This window comes from Eremomyces bilateralis (genome assembly GCF_010015585.1).
Source record: "Eremomyces bilateralis CBS 781.70 unplaced genomic scaffold P152scaffold_5, whole genome shotgun sequence".
In the NCBI taxonomy this organism is placed as follows: domain Eukaryota; kingdom Fungi; phylum Ascomycota; class Dothideomycetes; order Eremomycetales; family Eremomycetaceae; genus Eremomyces; species Eremomyces bilateralis.
Window position 1 is genome coordinate 1,498,975 of NW_022985071.1, and position 19,280 is coordinate 1,518,254.

Here is a 19,280-nt window from a genome sequence, read left to right on the forward strand (position 1 = left end):
GATAGTTCGTCGGATGGTGGAACTTCGATGGTTCTGCTCTCGAGGGAAAAGCCCAGGTCGAGGGTGACCTCTCCCAAAGCCGCATCGCCTCCTACCGAAAGAAAACCATCGAAGCGAAGATGCATACCAAATGCGTGTATACCGTGCAGAAAACGAAAGTCCAAAGTGAGTACCTCCGCTGTTTTTCATATTTTGTTGGTGTTTCAAGTTTCAACCGTCATAATGGACCGGAGCAGAACTCCGGGTGCGACAGATCGCAACCTTTGCACCCTCCAATCATCATGGTCCATTCCAGAGTTGAACTTCTTTTCGCAACCCAAAAAGCTGGGTGGCCAGTGTTGAACATTTCAACGTGTTTTCATCTTTGAACGAAACTACTCAAACTGTCTTGTGGCTGATGAGGAACAATATGCACCAGGATGCAAGTCAGTGTAAACTGACTGTGTCAGTAATCTGGTCGCTGGATTGAACCGAGATTTTGGCTTCCGTTCGACATATTGCAATCTCATTGGGAACCATGATGATGGATCTCCCACTCGCAGATATTTTCCATCGAGTCATTTCGTCAAAACATCCTACTGAATTACTGACCTGTCTAAAGTGCGATGGAGGTACACCGAAATGTTCCACTTGCAATGCGGTATACTTCACTGCCTGCTCGTACGATACAACCCCGGAGCCGCGGAAATCTGTGACCAGGAGGGACGAGTCCACGATGTCACCGGAACGTTCGGAGGGTGGGCTGGAAACGCAATGGAGTCCTTCGGATTTGCATTCCATGTTTCTCCCAGAAGGCGTTCTTGACCATGAAAGTCGAGAGTCAAGACGACGAGAGTCACAGGTCCCCGCTGCACAAATATCCCCTGGTTCTTGGACCAAGGTCACGTCAGACGTGTACTTCATTCAGAATGCACTAGACCGATACTTTGCGAACGCGTTCTATACGTTACTTCTAAGGAACAACTTCATCCAGGATTTCCAATCTGGCTCGACCATCCACTGCAGTCCCATCCTTGTCAATGCCATTTGTGCATATGGCTGTCGCTTTGGGGAATCTGGACAGACGGACTATGCAGTAGCTAGCGACCAGTTCTTCACTGAAGCGCAACGGCTACTGTTCGAAGACAAAACGCCGCGTTTGACTACTGTGCAAGCATTGGCTGTCATGGGACTCCGCCAAACTGCGTCGAGCAACGAGAGTAGTGCTTTTCAGTTCATCGGACGAGCAATGCGAATGGCCATCGATTTGGGCCTCCACCAGCAAGAGAAGGGCTCACCTCCTTTGTCTTCAGATCAAAATGATACGTTGGCACGCAGAGTGACGTTTTGGGGATGCTACTGCTTGGATGTGTAAGAATCCCTATTCCTATCAGACCTCTTGAACTCTTCTAATTCATTTATAGAACGTTGTCCTTCTGGTTCTGCCGTATACCACAACTCGCTTCATCAGTAGTCGGTGCCGAGAGACTACTTGGATCCTCTTCTCCGTCGAACAGTCCTACAGCGTCTTATGGCAGAATACATGGCGCCCTATCCACGGCTCAATTGAACTCAATTGGTCCTGAACTTTTATTTCTCGATGCTCTCAGCCATTTTTGCGATTTGATGAATGAAACCGCATCCATACTATTCAGTCCTCAAGAAAAACTTACTGCTTCTCGATTATTAAACCAGCACAAGAAATACCAAGACTGGATGCGCGAGCTCCCCGATACATTACGACTGCACGAACATGCTATTCCTCCTATCTATATCCTCCAGTAAGTCCATTCGCATATCAACTGGAGGATAATTGCTGACCACATGCAGCATGCTTTTTTTGACTATGACGACCATTGTCTATCGTCCGCTTATCAATCTTGCAAATAACGAACAGTCCGCTCTACATGGCGTGGATTACAAAAATATGTCCATAAGTACTGCCAATGAGATAGTCACCATGGCGGTTAAATTCCGAAACATGTTTCCCCATCTAACATTTCCTCCCCTACTACCGCACATCTTCCTCTCCACCGCATCAACACTTCTACTCGAACCCGGCCCAGAACCACCGTTATCATATATCACCCGCGAGCTAGCAACCATGTCCGGAACCGAACCGACCGCCTTGAACGCTTTCCATCGACTTCAATCACTCGCCACCGCGCACAGCATCCGTCTCCCCGACCTCGCTAGCTTTCCTCAACTCATCAGACCTCCCTCTCACCAAGGCCCTCGCTCCCGCGACTCTCCGGCCACCTCCAACGATGTCCGGCCACCGCTCACACGAAGCTCACACAGTTCGTCAACTGCTAGCACAGGCCCGCATACGCCCCCAGACCTTCATTACCATCATGACGTCTCCCTTCCACCTTTTCGCCAAATCGCGAATTCGTCTCTAAAGCCATGGCCAGACAACCCGACCTCAAGGCTACTGAATCAACATTCATACGCAACGTTGCACCAGCTACCACAGTCAAGGACAGATATCGGGGGCGCCACCAACTCGTTGGGGTTGAACGGAGACACTTCAGACGCAAACCACCGTGGGTCGCGGCCAAGTGGGTCGGATCTCTCCATCTCAGTCGCCGCGGTGATCGGTCTCCCCAAAGGAACGCGGCCCCCGAATTTGCAGCGACCACCGATCTACCCACCGACATCAAGAAGTCCCGATGTGGAGATGGGGGAAACGGACAGCCAAATTTCGAGGAAGCAGAGCGCGAGCAGTAAACGGATGGATTTGAGGGGGATGTTGGCGGATTGAGGATGGGATGAGAGAATACGCGCACACGACTTCAACTGATTTATGAAATGGGGTGCAGATGGATAGGAGACTTGGTTTTGGGCATACATGGAGGCACTGATCTAAGCAACAGCTCGCGAGATAACGAGCACGTTATTACTGTACTATTGAATGGTTTATATTAGAATATTGGCTGAATACATGCACAGCTAAGCATTGAGTCCTATTCGCCTTGCTCCCAACCAGTCATCTTCTCAGTCTTCGTGAGCACTGCGTCACCCAATAATTTCTCTATCCGCTCGAAGTCTCTCGCACAATCATCACTCGTGGAGGGGTTCTCTCCTTCATTCTCTTTCTTGTTACTTCCACTGGAGTATGTGCTGAGGAAGTATAAGAACGCCTCGACTTGCATCTGATGGGGGAAGCGACCGTCTCCCACCCTCACAGTCTCACTATCGACCGAACGAACGAGGGCATTTCGGCGATGTATTTGGACAAGGTTGGCAACAGTGATGAGGAGGTCGATAACTGTGAGTATGAGTCCGACGAGGTTTATGATATCCATGTTCGTTGCTATCAGTCAAGTCAGTCGAAAGTTTAGAGTGTACTAGTGCTGCGAGAGTCACTAACAATAGATATCTAGATGGAGACTTCGGAATTCGACTGCACGGTAGTAATGGGAACTGGGAAGGGATGCTCGATATAATATTTTAGAATTAAAGCAGAAGATATGAGGGTAACGGACTCCTGAATCATAGGGGACTTGTTCTCGGGATTGAATTGGGAGATGGGAAACAATTCAGAGACACTGGTGGCCTGGAGTACGTTAAGGAGACAGGGTTCCTGGCGTTCTTAAATAAGATAATGAATCGCGAATGCGTGCCAGTTCGAACTTGCGATCCATATCCTGTGATGTTCCTGTGATGTTCGCCACTCCCACCTCTCCCGCAAATAATTTGCCAACCCAATATGCAGGGAGAAGATGTGATACACTCCTGCCAGACAATGTTCGCCACTCCGCCCCCTCCGCCCCCTCCGCCCCCCAGCGAATATCCTGCCAAGTGGGAAGCTGATGATTCGGCATGGCAAACAAGTGCTGCTGCAGCTGTCGAAGCCGATTCTTGGGAATGGAAGGGTTGAGGTGGAGATGGACACTTACCCATGTTCACAAGTGCCATAGCTGATAGCCCATACTGAAGGTAGTTTGAACAAGCTCCAGCAATAATTCGAATATGCACCCCTACGGGTCTACGGAGCATGCAGTGGCCCGGGCGGTGCTTGGTAGTTGCCTCCGGTGGTAATAACAAGATGCGCCAAGTCCCCCGTCCCAACGCATCATTTGGCTGTGACGCTGTGTTCCTTTTTTGCGGCAGCTCTCAGAATTCCAACTTCTTTCACGGTCTGTCAATGGCGAACCCGGAGGCTTACCTTGGATCCACGAGTTTCATGCCTTTTTTCCACACCGGAGCTTGAGGACTTCGTATTGTGCCTCCAACTAGAATAATCCATCGGAGGTGATAGCACGGGAGCAAATGGCAATTATTTGCAACTCTCTTCTGCCATGGTTCCGTTCTCTTGATGTGGGCAACTAGCTGGCAGAGCGCCGATGATGAGCCGAGAAGACGCGTCCTCGACGTGTTCGTCGATCGAACTTTTCCGTGTCTTTAATGATCACTTCACATCTACCTGGTCGCAGCCTCCAACACACAAGATGGAGCAGGTTCGCAGTGTTGATGTACTTTATTACCTCGTAGGTCGGAGCGCCGAGAAAAACCTTCGGGCACTCGCACGATGCGATGGAATCATGACGTCTCCTACCTATCATTGTTTCCGGTGTGTACCGGTACTATTCTTATACAGCGAATTTGATTCCCGTTCTTTCCACATGACCAAACAAATATTTTATGAAATGATAGCAGTGTGCGAAATTGAAAATGGCGAACAACAACCATGCCTCGGGCGAACAGAACCAGAAATACGAGCCGAAGCCGGACGCGCATGCCTTGACCGCTGGGTCTAACGTTTCCGAGGATGCGGTGGACTACGAGCCTCATCCCGAGAAATCGATCCAAGTTGAGCCACTGAGGCAGAAAATCATCAATTCGATATGCAACCTCTACAGCGGCAGCGCAAGCGGAGAAGACATGAAAGTCTACGCGAAGGAAGCGGTATACGACGATCCTTGGAGCTATTGCGATACCAGGTACAAGATCGCTGGGCAGTGGTGGGGTATGGCATTTTATACCTGTGTCCATCCAATGGTTCCATGCTTAATAGCCTTTCAGGAATCCCCATGATCTTCGCATCTTCGAAGACCTTGAAGACTGAAACAGTTTCCAACAAGCCCAACGAGATCACCTTCAAGCTTCAACAGGAGTACACTCCGAGAGCATTGCATTGGTCGAAGTCTATCAATTCTCTCGTGACTTTGACTCTGGATGACGAAGGTAAGGTGCGTTACCATAAGGATATGTGGAATGCCAAAGACTACAGCCATGAGGGCATTGGGATGGTCATGAAGCATCTTAATGGTGATCATCTAACCAAGGTGTGTACCCCTTGATTCTATGGTAGTATTATTTCTCACTCTGGGCAGTTCACTAGGCCTCCAGACTGGCTCTGATTTAGAGCGTTTCTTAAATGGCGTCCTTTACGTGTATTGGTGACCGATTCGTGCATCCAATATGAGGTAGGTAGTAGAGGAGCTGCAGGAAGGCTACGACTCCGCCTTCGAACTGATGTCTGATTGGCTTTGGACTTTTTGCGGTTGGGAAGAGGTGGCATGGGGCAGCACCATCCCCGAAAACAAAATGCCTCCAATACGGTATAAGGTAGCCTGCTTGGCACAGCACACGTTATTTTAATATACTCTCCTTTGGTTCAACTTTTGCTTTCATCTGTCGATACCATCATGCTCTTAGGGTAGAATATACTTTCAGTCAATGTCCAGGGGAAATTCTTTAGATTTGTCGAGTTCAATCCAGTCGATTTTTACAACACAGTGGCGCCTAAAATTTGGCCATTTCGTTGGATATGGATCCACAACTCCCAACCCCGTCGAATCCCGACCCTTCATCCAACAAACCTGTCAAGAACGGCCGTGGGCGGCCAGCTAAGGTCCGGAAAGCCTGGAATGCTTCGATCCGCCGAAAGCTTGTCAGGCTTTACACTTCTTCTAGTCTCACCCTAGAAGACCAGAGGCGGCTTCTCGGAGACATTGCAGGAGAGTCATGCTGCGAGAGGACGATGCAGAATATACTTAAGGAAGAGCTAGGACCAAATTACAAAGATCTTCGAGCTAAGGGAAAACGTGCCAGGGGCAACATGAAGGCGAGGACAGACGATCTAAGACAGCTAAGGGATGGGAATCCAGATCCAAGCTTCCTAGAGTTCAATATGGGTGAGCTCTTCGAGTTTGACCTTGACAAATCTCTGGATAGCCGTCCTCATGCGCTGGATTCGTGGACTATTGCTCATGGTGAGAGTTTTCCAGAACTGGAACTATTGACCAGGAACCTCAGCTGAAAGCTTTCTTGATACAGCCAATCTTCCAACAGGATCTGCTGTTGAGGCGAAAGACAAGGCTTCTAACGGTCTTCGTCTTCAGCAGAGGCTGGATGAGAACAACTGTACAGTTCGCTACACTGAATCCGTGATACGGGATGCTAGGAGTTTAGTGTTTGGACTGTCAGCTATCAATACCGCTGTCCGCTTTACTACTCAAAAGCCATTCGATTGGACGGTGCCGAACGCTCGACCCCGAGATCCGCTGCATTGCTGTGAGATCTCTTCTCAAACATGCATTCATAGATCTGTCGCACAAGACCTGGTTTCGAGTACTGCCCCGGAGGACACCAACGTGTATGGTCGACTGCCTCGAAATCCACATGTTCGTGATGTGAGGAGAGACACAATTTTTCACATCGCAGCCCGAAAAGGAGCCACGCCTAAATATCTTCGGAATCTGCTCAAACATTATCCCGACTTCAATGTCAATACGGTCAACTGCTTCGGTCAGACATTCCTTCATCTTGCCAATCCGGGACAGGAGGCGGAATTGGATGAAGCAGATTTTATCTCGTTGATACAAGAAATGGCTGGAAGGAATGCAGATCTCTCGTGTAGAGATTTCAATGGACAGACTGCCCTAATGAAGATTTTGAGCGAAATCGATTCAAGTCGGGCAGAGGCATTCAACCGTTTGGTACTTAAACCAATTTTCGCTTCCTCAAATTTAGCTGCCACAACCAAGGCCTTTTTCGATTCATCCTCGGATCGATTCGGCAAGAGTGTTGAAGACCATCTCCAAGGCATATATATTACGCCGTTTTCCATTTCATCCTATTTTTCGGGTCACGCAGAAATTATGAACCTATCAGACTGGGACCAGTTAGATGACAGGTTCGGCTACCGGTTGTCATTCGACGTTACGGAAGGTTGTACCACACTAATTGCGGCGAATAAGCCTCATCCCAGGAGCTACCGGCCCTATGTTCCCACGGCTTCTCAAATAGCCAGCTCAATTCTCGATGACAAGGGAATAGACGCCGCATTAGAAGTCCTGAACAGTGGTGTCCTACTTAATACGTACAAGTACTGGGGCAACCTGTCTATTTGGGATGGATTCACACCGCTCCATATAGCAATCAACAGCCGCAACCGGCCCGCTATCAAGGCCGCGAAGCTAGTCCAGAAGCTCATTGAGCGTGGTGCGAATCCCCATTGGCTCGACTACCAGGGGCGAAGTCCTCTGTGGGTTGCTGTTGAACGGGGATCGGTTGAGGTTGCCGTAATCCTCCTCAAGCACGGTGCAGATCCCAACTTCGACCCTTATGGCTTTGGGTTCATCGATGAGGATGTTATAACTGCCCGGGAGCTTGCGAGGCGTTGTCTGACTGAGCTAGACATGATGTCCGAGCCGTTGGAATATGGTCGTCGCCTTCAAATGCATCTGTTGCTCTCGGAGTACGCCTCGTCAGGGAATCTACCCCGGGAAAAGCCCTTGACGGAGGCGATTCTGCGCAATATTGGACGTCGCCAGACCGACGACGTATAGCACGAAGGACTGGATGGTTAAGAGGGTTTTAAATTCGGGCAGCTTGCTTCTTATTCACGGGTTGGGCGTCTCAAGACATTGGTGTACATTCACAATATTACAGCTATTACATCCGAGCTCCTTTAGATTTCCCACAATTCAACTGGAACTTTGGAACAGCTCTGGCAACATGTTGCCATCTGGAATTCTTTCTCAGTTCATGCGAAACCCCCCAGCGCCTCAATTCGTCCACCATGAGTATACCACACCCGAATCTATACTGTCGCGTGGTAGATTTCATGCCTCGCATATCAAATCAAACTCCGGCTCCAGAGGATCAGGTCCCTCATTCGTAAACGAAAACGCCGTGACTGGCGCATCCTGCTGGGCAGCATCACACTGGGCTTCATCACAGTTAGCTATACGTCCATCACCACACATAACGACAATAGTAACAGTGTGCTACTCACATCTCTGCTCACTGCACATCTCAATCGTCAGGTCGCCATCGCTATTGTTTCCGCCATTCTGTCGTTGCTCCAGCCTCTTATCCTTCTTGTTGCCGTCTCTCGCCCCGCCACGTCGCCCATCGCCGTCTCCATTTCTGGAGGAATTGCCTCGCTTCCCGTTCCCGTTCCCGTTGCCGTTGCCGTTGCCGTTGCCGTTGCTGTTTCCATTTCCATTTCCATTCCCATTTCCATTCCCATTCCCATTCCCATTCCCATTCCCATTCCCATTGCCTCCACTACCATCCCTCCCACTCCCCCGATCCCTCCCCTGCCCACCATCATCCCCACCCCGATTCCCCTGCCCCCGATCCTTGCTCTGCCTTTGCACCTCTCCCTGCCCCCTCTGCCCCTGACTCTGCCCTTCCTCCCCATCCACACCCCCATTCGCCACACTCTGACACGCATCAAACTGCACATCGCAACTCCTCTGCGCCGCGCTCTCGAAATCCGGGAAAGTGCTCCCGTCGACGGAGAATTCGCGATCGGTATTGCTGGAGGGCTCGATGGGTGGTGGGGGGCCGCCGAGGGCGCCACTGAAGGTTTGGAGGTTCGTGAGGCGTTTGGTCAGGGGGTGTGGGGAGAAGAGGAGGAAGGGAGGGAGAAAGGGGGTGGTGACGAGGTTGGGGGATGCGGTGAGGAGAGGAGCGAGGATGGAGAGGGAGAGGAGGAAAGTGGATGGGATGATCATTCCTATTAAATGGAGGAAGAACCAAGCAGGGTAACGGTATTATATAGAAGATTATAAGTTGTCGCAAAAGCTAGACTCGGACATAATGCGATGGAGGCGAGTCCTGGTGACGTCAAGACATGCTACATACAGAATACCATCACAGAAAAAGAGAGAGCAATAGACGCACGCGCCCTTTGACAAATAAATCAAGAGGATATTCGGAAAGAGAGAATCGCAAATTAATGGCAGAACAAAATGGGGGGACTATGAACGAGTTATGCAGCCAGAACGGCTCATATGATGCGGACATGAGTACCTTCTGCGACACTACAGGGGCCATCAAACCGACTCGAGTTCGTCAATCAGGCGCATTTGAAGGAACACGCGGCTGTCAGGCTACAAACCACACTCGAAATATCGTAGCTTGCGCGTTGAATTACGCATGGTGTGTGAGAAGTGGAGGTTCAGAAACGGCGATGAAACGTGAAGCCCCAGCCTCCTCGAAGCTTGTTGCGGGTTGAGGGGCGCTTATGCATTGGTGTAGCAACGTCCAGAGATAGAACATCATCCGACGGGGAATGAGCCGAGATATGGAAATATCATCTAATTAATAGACAATGGGCCATAGGGACAGAGAATCAAGCGATGGAAGCTTAAATGGACGTCGAATAGGCTGCACGTGGATAGGAATGTAAAGGTAAAGGACGTGATGGATAAATATTGGGATTTATCCAATTTATCTACCACTATTAACCACCATCCCCCCTCAGCTCCATTTCTGGAACACTTCAACTATGCTCCCTCAAATCTATTACCTCCACCTCAAAGCCGCTTGCTTCGTATACATATGCTTGCCTTGCCACTCTATGCTCCGAATACCCATCGAAAGGCCATGAACACCTGTGGCAGGAGAGTCCCTACAGTGATCTGCTACAAGGACAAGCTCGCAATAACAGTAAGGATGCTGAAAAGGAAAGGGAGTATAGAGGCGATAGCCGACGCTATGGAGCGCGCTATGCTCTGTCTATCAACGATTCGCTGGAAAACAAACATGAAAGGATGGAACAAAGGATACGCGGCGCTTCTGAACACCGACCGCCACTTTCCGAGGAGTGACGAAGACTTCCCGAGGAAGACTAGGTACGTCGTCCGGTTATCCACAGGGTCGTGTTTTGGAACCGCATCAGACGATACTGGCCATATGCACGACATCTTTCAAAACCCCCTCCCTTAGAAATTTGCCGCCGGGTTCGATTTCACTCCCCCGCTCGTCACCGTCGCGCCGCTACTCTCCGGCTTCCTCGACTCATCCCCCTCCGCGCGACCGGTCGTCCACACCTCGTCCTCATCCCACCTCTGCTTCTTCTTTCCCCATAGCCTCCATGCGACGATGGCGATGCCGCCGAGCAAGATGGCACCCCCGACGCCGCCGACGACGCCGCCGATGATCTTCTTCTTGTCAGACGATAGGCCGGAGGAGGGTTCGGCACCGTCGCCGGAGTTAACGGCGGGCGCGCCGGTAACGGTGGCGAAGCCGGTGGTGCTGGCAGCGAGGGTGGAGGAGATCATTTCGCTGGTGCGGGTGACGCCGGAGTCGTCGATGGTGATGATGGTGGTGGTGAAGGCGACGGGGATGGAGGTGACGAGGGCGGAGGTGAAAGTGGAGGATTCGGGAGCGCTGAAGGAGGCGGAGGTGGAAGAGGGCCGAGGAGAGGATGTCGACGATGGGGGTGCGACGGAGCTGCTGGTTGAGGAGGGTGGTGGTGGATCAACAATGGACGTGGATGACGGCGGGTCGGGTGAGCTTGTTGATGGCGGTGGTGCGGGTGATGAGGTTGGTGATGACGTCGGATCCGGTACCGGTAGGATGGTCGCGCCCGTGTTGAGGGAGATTTGTCGTTTGGCCATGGCTTCTCGGACGACGGGATCGGGTTCCTCTTGCGCCATGGTTGAGGCGACGAGAAGGAAGGCTGTCGAAGCCCAGGTGGCGAGACGCATCGTGACTATGTCCTCGCCTTTCGCTGAGGAAGCCTTGTCGGTTGAATGATTCGAAAAGGTTATCAATCGATGGATAAACGGTCAGGCGAGACTTGAAGCGAATATCGAATATCAACAAAGGTCTTGTGGTGGTAGTGGAAAGATGCGCTGCTAACGTGCAAACGCTGCAGTGAGATCGACAAGTCGAAGATCAGGGGCTTGTTAGGTTGTTTGCGCCTGCTTCCACTTCGGTTGAATCTGCCCAATATACAAAGGGTATCACGATGAGTCCAAGTATGAAAACGAATGAACAGAAACCAAACGAGGGAATGCTGTGGAAGACGCAACGTTGGTGTGAGCAGAACGTTGATATGATGACACAGGAGAGGATGAGACAGGGAGGGGAGCTGGTGAATTTTTAGGGTCTTACAAACCCTTCGTCCACAACACCGGACGCCCCGATACATCCGCGATCCGCAACTTTAACACCAATTGAGTTTAGCGCATTCGTTCGATTGTAACCTTGCAGGCGGGTTTGGTTGATGCCCCATATTAAATGAACATAGAGGAAATCTAAATATTTTTTGTTACCTTACGTAATTTTCGATTTCCTTAGCAACGACATGACAACAAACTAATCGACGGAATACTACGGAGCACCGAGTTACTTTATCATTAAAGCGTGTCTGTAACTTACAAGTTAACAAGTATCACTGATCTATCATCTACTTACAAGTACAGCAGCTACATACAAAGTACAGCAGCTACATACATAGTACGGTGAAATGAACGACTGGTAATATGACTGACCGTGTACAAATTATTGGATAACTTGCCAATGGCTGAGATCGGGCTCTCCAGGAGGTCACAAAAGAACAACTCCTCAAATTCTGACGCTTGTCTGTCCATAACTACCATTGGGGCATGAATATGGTAGGCGAATAATAGCATACCATTTCTTTCAAGGGCAAATCTGGTAGCCCCTAGTACGCCTGCCCCAAACGCATTTGTATCTTGATGTTATTGCGGGACATCGCTTGTATGATTCTACCCTACCAGCACCGTAGATAAAATAATAAGCAGAAGAGCAACAAGCATAGACCGTCTTTGGTGAATGTGGGCCAATTTCCTGGGATGGATTTTTAGTGGCTGAAGAGCACAATGAACCCGGAGACATGAGCCACCAGACAACATGAAAAACAATGATCAAAGAAGTTATATATGATGACAACAGGAATAGTCAAGTATAGCACACCTCTTAGGTACATAAAGGCCTCATAGGCAGCAACTGAAACTTCTTATACCAGACACAAACACGAACACCAGCTTCCGAAAGCATACAACTACTAAGCTTTATCGGAATTCAGCTTCCTTAACGATCTTCTCATCCGTTCATAACTGACTTCGACACAATATCAGCATCTTGTGCTGGTACACAGTCATGTATGAGTGCAGACGTATCGCCAGCGTCCCGGAACCCACTAAGTACCCGTGGTGTTCTTGCCCCAGGCACACCACCGACTCGTCCGCCGCGCCGTTAAGGCAATGCAGCAGTAGATGGTAAATTGGTAATGCTACTCAGGATGTAGACGTCCCGATCGCTGTGATGAATCCATAGATAACTCACAATGAGGAAGGAAGGAGCCATTAACCCAGTCGTTTCAGTGTCTCTCTAGGCAGAGGCTTAATTCCCTGTCCACTAAGACATGACAAAATCTAGTATAAGATAGTTAAATCATAAAACCCCCATAAATGTCATGGCCCAAACCACGAAGGATTTGGTAAGCTGGTAACGCTGTTGAATTGCTAAAGAGAGAAGGAGAATATCTCTCTCACTGCGATCTGCTATTTACATCTGTGGGCAAACGGTCTACCCATCCCTTCTGCCTTAGGCCGCAAGGCCACAACACACAGACTGGGCGAAGCCCAAGACTGTCACAATAAAACCCAAATTGCATATCTCATTCGTTATGCTTGATCTCTGCCAAAGTCGCAAGTCCTTCGGCAAGGACTGGATATCATGAAAACACTATACGATATATTCCTAATCCGATTTATTACATTCACAAGGATCGGAATAAGAATACAGCGGTAGTGCCAATAATACGAGTCTGAACAACGCTAGTACCACCGATCCCCTAGCCTTGGCCCAAAATAGGCGATAGTTGCGCCCACCACTGTGAGAATATCCTAGCAACGTGGTAGGAGCCCATAATTGTGCTCCACAAGTCCATAAGGCCTTCCAATAACTAGTGGAGCAGCAAGCCGCCTTTTCCTGTTGTGATACAAGACGAAAATGGCTGTGCAACTAAGCAAATCTGGTGCCTGGAGTTGGGGGCTCAGGGACAGCAGCAGCGAGGATTATTTGAACAAGCACAGATTCCAGAGCAGTGGATCAGGACAACAATCCTTTATTTCAGGTTACATGAAGGTCGGCGGGTTCGAAGGGCAACGAAGGAAACGTCAAGATCAGATAAGCTGGGTGTTCACGTGACTGCCAAGATACACCAATCACGCGCTGAAGAGATTGCTCAGGTCAGCCATAGTAGCACTAGCCACAGCACTAGCCACAGAACTAGCCACTATCGTAACCCAGCAGCCTCTGTCATGCAGCTTGATATCATTGTTCTCATCATTGTTCTCATTGTTATCCACTGATCACGATCTAATGCCTCCCTGAGTATTACAACTCTTGAATACCTATAGAAGCCTCACTATACATCCGATGCGCAATCGCCGAACCATTTAATATGGATCCGGGCATACCAATCACCTGGAACGAAGCGCTATCAGGAGTTTTTGGCTCCATATCAATCGCAGCATGGATATTCTTACTGGTACGTCTTCCTTGTACAGGTACATTTTCCGGGAAATCAATCAATTAACAGATGTCTCTTAGGTCCCCCAACTCATCACTAACTACACCCATTCCTCTGCCTCCGGCCTCTCCCTCGCCTTTCTCCTCGTCTGGCTCCTCGGCGACATTACAAGCTTCGTCGGCTCTCTTCTCGCCCACCTCGTCCCCACCGTCGTCCTCCTCGGCGGCTACTTCTGCGTCGCGGACTTCGTCCTGATCACCCAGGTTCTCTACTACAATTTCATCAACGCGCGGCGCGAAGCGAAAAAGCCGAGCGCAGCGCACGCTAACGCAAATGGACATACCGCCGACAATGAGGAGAGCCCGCTCTTAAGGAGAGACAGTGCCGAGGCCGCCCACCAGCCAAGGAGGAGGAAGAGTAGCACGGCGAGCAGAAGGTCGACGTTATCAAGGCGGTACAGCCGGGGTAGCTTGCCGAGTATCTTAGAGGAGAGTACCGGCACGACCGCGTGGTTGAAGAATACCGGCGCAATCATTGGAATCTGCGCCGTTGGTGCTGCCGGATGGGGAATTGCATACGGTACAGGCGTGTGGAAGCCTGTGCCATCTCCATCAGCTGTCCATGCTAGCCGGATGGGGAAGGAAGCCAGCATGCAGACCGCTGCGTCGGTGTTGGGCTACGCAAGCGCCGTGTGCTACCTTGGCGCACGGATACCGCAGATTGTTAAGAATCAACGCGAGAAGAGCTGCGAAGGGCTGAGTCTGCTCTTCTTCTGCTTGAGTCTTCTGGGAAACGCAACGTATGGAGCCGGGGTAAGTTTTCTTGAAGTGCATCTCCTGAGCGCTGATGACGGTTGCTAACGTGGTGGGCAGATCCTCTTCCACTCGCTGGAGAAAGATTACGTCGTGAAGAACCTGCCGTGGTTGCTGGGCAGCTTGGGAACAATTGTCGAGGATGTTGTCATCTTCGTCCAGTTTCATGCGTTCAGAGATAGGCCGCCGCCCTCCGCCATCGTGTAATAAAAGTGCTTTTCACTTGAGAATTCCCTTTTTAAGTCTACGTGCGCATTTCTGTTTACCTCTGCTGCATCTGTTGCAGTATATGTGATAATGTCCTTGTTCAGGCGCTGGTGGACGACATGAGTGTCTCCTTGTGTTCTCATTTTAAAAGGAGTTTGAATATGCTGACTCAGAGTTCTAATATTCTTTCAGTATACAAACATGTGGCACAGCTATATATAAACAGGATATGTGCGAAGCCTCAGACCTAGAGCCCCCTTTTTTTTGGCAAACTCCACCCATGATGTCAGCTCAAGCTCGAACTCGCGCTATGAACCGGCCCGGAATCGATGCATTGTATTCAAGCTCGTCCTGCTCTAGATTAGCACTGCTTGCTCAACCCAAGGGGTATATCTCATCATCAAGACGTTCAGTAGATAGTATTAGTACCCGGTGCGAAGAGGTAAAGTGCTTCAGGGATTACAGTAGAGCAAGACTCCGACGTTATGGAAACGATTATCATCGGGGCATCGAGTGAGACCACCTGCGAGTCATCAAAAGCAAGCAACAGAATGAAAAGGAAAAGGGATACCATGCGGGACGAAAATATGTAAACTGGGAGCCTTAGTTACCTATTGGAGGGATGGAGGGGCATCTTTGTCGGCTCCATCCCCACGGCTAAAAACGCGGCTGGTGTTTTGGCCATGGTGTAGTCCTGATCTCCAATGAACAAAAGTCTAATGACAACTCGATCAACGCCACCGACGCGGATGAAAATCTTTCGTCCAGAGAGAATATCTTACCGCACCGTGGAACGCGGCGGCCAAGCAAAGTTGTAATAAGTCCTCGTCCAACGTCGGTTGCATTGGCGAAGTAGGACAACGTAGCATATGTCCAAGCTTTTATGTGATCGACAAAATCAGCGGCGCTCGAAATTGAGGTGGCATCCCCACGACCGTTTCATCGAAACAGACAGGGAGAAAACAGGGTCGCTGATAGGCGGGACAGATCTGGCTGCCGCCATTACACCAGAGGAACATTAACGCAGACCAAGAATGAAGAGACACGATCATGAATGCTTGGACCAAACGCTATGTGACGTATATAGGCGTGGGGGGTCCCTATGTCCTGCATTAGACAGGGAGTCTGGGAACGGGATGGGGGAACTGGGACGGTTCATACATCCGATATTGAAGACGGGGTGGTCTTGATTAGAAAATATATGACGCCATACAGATATAGGCAGTGCAGTTGGAGAAGATCGCTCCGTGGCCAAGGAAAGGTGTCTTGTGCAGGGGGTCGGCTTCTGGTTATCTTTTGCCTGGCTCGGGGGCGAAATTCAAGGGTAATTAGTGCCAGAGAAGTATGGTGGCCCAGATATGGTAAAACGCAATGAAAATTTTCGAAGATACTTTGAACTCGCATATTGTGAATGCCGAAATTCGGCGTTGAAAAACAGAAAGGAGATGCAGAATCAGCCTCGTCTTGCTGAAATGAAAGTGCATACTGCATGTTGTTCACACCGGCTTACTGTTTTCGTCTCTTCCCATTCGTCTTTCGGAGCTTGTTACAATGCATAAGCCAGAGAGAAGCAGCGGTTTTGAATGTAGCCATATCACCACTCTCTGCAATATACGATTTGCAGAGATTCAATTCGTGGGGGCCAATGCATCACGATACCTCGTGCATGCAGTACAGGGGATATTTCTCCACGACTGCGCTCCTGCAGTCTGCCTTGCGGAGGGAACAGAAGATGCAACACAGCTTCAAGCACTTCTCGAGGGACTAAAGTTAACCTGATAGTTATGCATTCAATGACTGATGCATGGCGAGAATGTCCTCGTGACAAGTGCTAGTCAATGCAGTGGGAATAAATCTCGATTCAAGACGCGTCGGTGAAGAGGAGCCTATTGAACATATGACTGAAGTATGGCTGCGAACGGTTAGCCGGGATGATCTAGACTCTTGTGATGTTGTAGGAATCAATAGGAGCAAAGAACCCTTAAGTAGTTGTTAACATTTGTGCTACAGTTGTGAAACAGAGGATCGATTCACTTCACCCCTCTTGGTTGCATCAATACCCTTAGCACAAGCCTGCCAGACATCAGGGGCAATGGCCTAGCAAGACTGGAATGAATCGAGTGCTCTAAATTCGCATCGAGGGGATATCGGCCAAAGGAAATCGTCTCATGCCGGATAGTATTCTAATATGGAAAGTTGGTTCAAGCGAAGACCGAAGTGATGGATAACTCGGTGTTTATCGGGGATCGACGGCGCCGCGCCGATGCCGATCCACTCCATTATTGCTAATAATTGCGCGATCAATCTGAATTATCAGGTCGCGAGTCCCTGACTCAGTTTCGGATATTTCCCCACCTCAGGGACGTCCGGATCGGTCTTAAACTTCGATAACGTTATCCGCGGAGTTATACAAAACTCAATGTGCGGAACCCAGCGGCATTAACTCCGACCCTCCGTCCTCCTGGACAGGACTCCTGAACTATCGCCTGAGCGCAGCGGGCCAGAGCCTCTTAGTCCGGAAGAATCATTCGGGGGTTGTGCTGCCAAGGTAGTCTCGACTCCTGTAACAGGTGTAAGCAGGAGACCAGGCGCTAATTCCACGTCTCCCACCCAGCATCACCTGCACTAGATTCTATCCAAGGCTCTATCGTGCCGGGAGCTTCCATCTTCGGCCATGCAGCCCGAGCGAAGCATTGGTGTCGCTCGGGCTGTCGTTGGCGGTTCTTGGTAGAACTTCCCCATCACGGCCCACGGGGCCTTGCTAATCGCCGGTCTCAGACCCTGGGGACCGTCGTATACCCCAGAAATCATACGGCCGTGTTATTGGGGAGTAGCCAACCTATATCCTGCAAGCATCTCATAAGTGCGACCGCATTTAACCGTGGCGAACATACCGGCCGAATGATAGGTCCGAGAAGTAGTGATAATGCTCGGCGATGTGTTCCAAACTCCGCCGGTGCTTGCGGATAGTGGGGCTTGCTGAGCAACACGACATGCGCAACGTGAAGGTGGAGAGGCGTGGATGGTTACCAAGAGCATGGATGTGGATATCTGAATGTTGGGATTTGGATACAAATATGCCCTGTTCCCCGTTTAGTTCATGATTCAGTCACTGTTCCTTACTTTTGCGATTCCCAATCACCACTGTCAAGCGAAATCATCCGCCCATATCCGCATACCACATCTATACACAGTTCATCAACTCACTCAGTATAAGTGCTTGGGTCTACATCGCCTCCTCAACCCTCGACAACATACCTGTAGACAGCTGTATACCATGGACCAGATCCTTCCACATTCAGATGCCATGTCTTCTGAACAACAAGTCTACATTCCCAATCTCCGAGGCGGCCAAGCTCTCGTCTTCAACCTCTCAGACCTTCTTGACGACGATGAACCCACTCCAATGCCTCCGCCTTCCCGCCGAGACACTTCCTCCTCACTAGAATCATCAACCACAGATAAGAGTTTTGAAGAAGACGACGGGATACGAATCATTGTCAATTCCCTAGTTGAACCTGCCGCCGCATGATCGAAAAGTACGGCATAAGAAGCAGGAAACCTCATTGGCTAGGGAAGATCCCCATGATCAGGGGATACAACCAAATGGCCATGGAATGATCGGCTTCCCGTGAAGCACAGATCACGGAGATGTGCGACCAAATTGATAACCTATTTCGGCAATAGAGCAATTAAAAGGAGCGAATGGCTGAAGATCGAGAAACCCTCGGCTGCAGACGCCTTCCGATATCATCCGGAGACGATAGAGTGCATAGGGCATGGAGAGGAGTTCAAGAGCGATAGTCGGGATTTGATCCATGCAGAAAAGCCAGGACCGATGCCAGAGGAGGTACGCGGAATTGCGTGCAGGAATGATAACGGCAAGACGAGGGGACATGATATGAGAATATGAGATTTAAGTTTTGATACCCCATGTATGGATAACCTAATACGATTGAGCATTAGCCATTTGCTGATCATCAATGTTTGATCATTTCAACCAAAAGTATCCATGGCTTGCGCTTCTCAAAACTTGCATGACCTGCTCTATACAGTGCCAAATAAAGATGACGCCAACACCACCCGTAGTTCACATCATCGTTTAAATGTCGTCGCTGACCGCTGTGACTGGGAAAGATAACCGCTTGTGTCTCGAGGACCATTTCAGAGTAGGATAAAGGCTAATCGGCTCAAAATTGGACCTTATTTGGCCTCGGACTAATCTTCTAGATCCCCCCCCATACGCCTTCACATCGGCTGCTCTCCATTTCGTCGCCCATCCCATCTCTTGTTCGACCCGCTCGTATATTTCTAGGATCTCCCGAAGCTCGCTCGGATGACTCTTTGTCTTAAGACCCTGCGATCCACAACGGCTCCACACTGTTCGTCCAGCAGCCATGATGAGAGTTCGAGATCACGATTGTGTAGATCTTCCGTGCATGCCAGAGTATTGACCTTGGCTTTGGTATCAGGCTTTGCGCCCCTGATGGACGATTCTGAAGCATGAGGATGGCTGCTATGTGATAAAA

The 19,280-nt window shown here is 49.9% G+C and overlaps 9 protein-coding genes across 9 annotated transcripts; 5 read left to right on the plus strand and 4 right to left on the minus strand.

The window, feature by feature from the left end:
• The first annotated feature begins 353 nt into the window (after window positions 1-353).
• P152DRAFT_283023 (uncharacterized protein) lies at window positions 354-2,940 on the plus strand. Its single transcript, XM_033674944.1, has 3 exons — window positions 354-1,350; window positions 1,404-1,760; window positions 1,810-2,940. The coding sequence occupies exons 1-3, from the start codon at window positions 518-520 to the stop codon at window positions 2,741-2,743; spliced, it is 2,124 nt and encodes a 707-aa protein (XP_033536301.1). The 5' UTR covers window positions 354-517; the 3' UTR covers window positions 2,744-2,940.
• Window positions 2,845-3,381, minus strand: P152DRAFT_282957 (uncharacterized protein). Its single transcript, XM_033674940.1, has one exon. The coding sequence runs from the start codon at window positions 3,285-3,287 to the stop codon at window positions 2,946-2,948; it is 342 nt and encodes a 113-aa protein (XP_033536302.1). The 5' UTR covers window positions 3,288-3,381; the 3' UTR covers window positions 2,845-2,945.
• On the minus strand, window positions 3,382-4,259 carry P152DRAFT_282958 (uncharacterized protein). Its single transcript, XM_033674941.1, has one exon. It carries the CDS (start codon window positions 3,979-3,981, stop codon window positions 3,475-3,477), a length of 507 nt encoding a protein of 168 aa, XP_033536303.1. The 5' UTR covers window positions 3,982-4,259; the 3' UTR covers window positions 3,382-3,474.
• Window positions 4,260-5,532, plus strand: P152DRAFT_282959 (uncharacterized protein). Its single transcript, XM_033674942.1, has 3 exons — window positions 4,260-4,951; window positions 5,008-5,270; window positions 5,319-5,532. Exons 1-3 carry the CDS (start codon window positions 4,657-4,659, stop codon window positions 5,343-5,345), a joined length of 585 nt encoding a protein of 194 aa, XP_033536304.1. The 5' UTR covers window positions 4,260-4,656; the 3' UTR covers window positions 5,346-5,532.
• P152DRAFT_282983 (ankyrin) lies at window positions 5,517-7,999 on the plus strand. The gene is made up of 2 exons (XM_033674943.1): window positions 5,517-6,200; window positions 6,265-7,999. Exons 1-2 carry the CDS (start codon window positions 5,756-5,758, stop codon window positions 7,776-7,778), a joined length of 1,959 nt encoding a protein of 652 aa, XP_033536305.1. The 5' UTR covers window positions 5,517-5,755; the 3' UTR covers window positions 7,779-7,999.
• A 55-nt stretch (window positions 8,000-8,054) lies between these two features.
• Window positions 8,055-8,954, minus strand: P152DRAFT_448001 (uncharacterized protein; the record flags this gene model as incomplete). Its single annotated transcript, XM_033678024.1, has 2 exons — window positions 8,055-8,176; window positions 8,228-8,954. The coding sequence occupies 2 exons, from the start codon at window positions 8,952-8,954 to the stop codon at window positions 8,055-8,057; spliced, it is 849 nt and encodes a 282-aa protein (XP_033536306.1).
• Window positions 8,955-10,166: 1,212 nt separating this feature from the next.
• Window positions 10,167-10,934, minus strand: P152DRAFT_448002 (uncharacterized protein; the record flags this gene model as incomplete). Its single annotated transcript, XM_033678025.1, has 1 exon — window positions 10,167-10,934. One exon carries the CDS (start codon window positions 10,932-10,934, stop codon window positions 10,167-10,169), a length of 768 nt encoding a protein of 255 aa, XP_033536307.1.
• Window positions 10,935-13,535: 2,601 nt separating this feature from the next.
• P152DRAFT_283292 (PQ-loop-domain-containing protein) lies at window positions 13,536-14,866 on the plus strand. Its single transcript, XM_033674945.1, has 3 exons — window positions 13,536-13,750; window positions 13,813-14,544; window positions 14,605-14,866. Exons 1-3 carry the CDS (start codon window positions 13,664-13,666, stop codon window positions 14,749-14,751), a joined length of 966 nt encoding a protein of 321 aa, XP_033536308.1. The 5' UTR covers window positions 13,536-13,663; the 3' UTR covers window positions 14,752-14,866.
• Window positions 14,867-17,707: 2,841 nt separating this feature from the next.
• P152DRAFT_283324 (uncharacterized protein) lies at window positions 17,708-18,339 on the plus strand. The gene has a single exon (XM_033674946.1). The coding sequence runs from the start codon at window positions 17,852-17,854 to the stop codon at window positions 18,281-18,283; it is 432 nt and encodes a 143-aa protein (XP_033536309.1). The 5' UTR covers window positions 17,708-17,851; the 3' UTR covers window positions 18,284-18,339.
• The last annotated feature ends 941 nt before the right edge of the window (window positions 18,340-19,280 follow it).

Excerpts from the sequence above, each read along its gene's own strand:
- P152DRAFT_282957 (XM_033674940.1), bottom strand. The coding sequence starts at position 3,287 with ATGGATATCATAAACCTCGTCGGACTCATACTCACAGTTATCGACCTC.
- P152DRAFT_282958 (XM_033674941.1), bottom strand. The coding sequence starts at position 3,981 with ATGCTCCGTAGACCCGTAGGGGTGCATATTCGAATTATTGCTGGAGCT.
- P152DRAFT_283023 (XM_033674944.1), top strand. The coding sequence starts at position 518 with ATGATGATGGATCTCCCACTCGCAGATATTTTCCATCGAGTCATTTCG. Across the intron at positions 1,351-1,403 it reads GGATGCTACTGCTTGGATGT|AACGTTGTCCTTCTGGTTCT; the intron begins GTAAGAATCCCT and ends ATTCATTTATAG. Across the intron at positions 1,761-1,809 it reads CCTCCTATCTATATCCTCCA|CATGCTTTTTTTGACTATGA; the intron begins GTAAGTCCATTC and ends GACCACATGCAG.
- P152DRAFT_282959 (XM_033674942.1), top strand. The coding sequence starts at position 4,657 with ATGGCGAACAACAACCATGCCTCGGGCGAACAGAACCAGAAATACGAG. Across the intron at positions 4,952-5,007 it reads GATCGCTGGGCAGTGGTGGG|GAATCCCCATGATCTTCGCA; the intron begins GTATGGCATTTT and ends ATAGCCTTTCAG. Across the intron at positions 5,271-5,318 it reads ATGGTGATCATCTAACCAAG|TTCACTAGGCCTCCAGACTG; the intron begins GTGTGTACCCCT and ends CACTCTGGGCAG.
- P152DRAFT_282983 (XM_033674943.1), top strand. The coding sequence starts at position 5,756 with ATGGATCCACAACTCCCAACCCCGTCGAATCCCGACCCTTCATCCAAC. Across the intron at positions 6,201-6,264 it reads TTCGTGGACTATTGCTCATG|CCAATCTTCCAACAGGATCT; the intron begins GTGAGAGTTTTC and ends TTCTTGATACAG.
- P152DRAFT_283324 (XM_033674946.1), top strand. The coding sequence starts at position 17,852 with ATGATTCAGTCACTGTTCCTTACTTTTGCGATTCCCAATCACCACTGT.
- P152DRAFT_283292 (XM_033674945.1), top strand. The coding sequence starts at position 13,664 with ATGGATCCGGGCATACCAATCACCTGGAACGAAGCGCTATCAGGAGTT. Across the intron at positions 13,751-13,812 it reads CAGCATGGATATTCTTACTG|GTCCCCCAACTCATCACTAA; the intron begins GTACGTCTTCCT and ends GATGTCTCTTAG. Across the intron at positions 14,545-14,604 it reads ACGCAACGTATGGAGCCGGG|ATCCTCTTCCACTCGCTGGA; the intron begins GTAAGTTTTCTT and ends CGTGGTGGGCAG.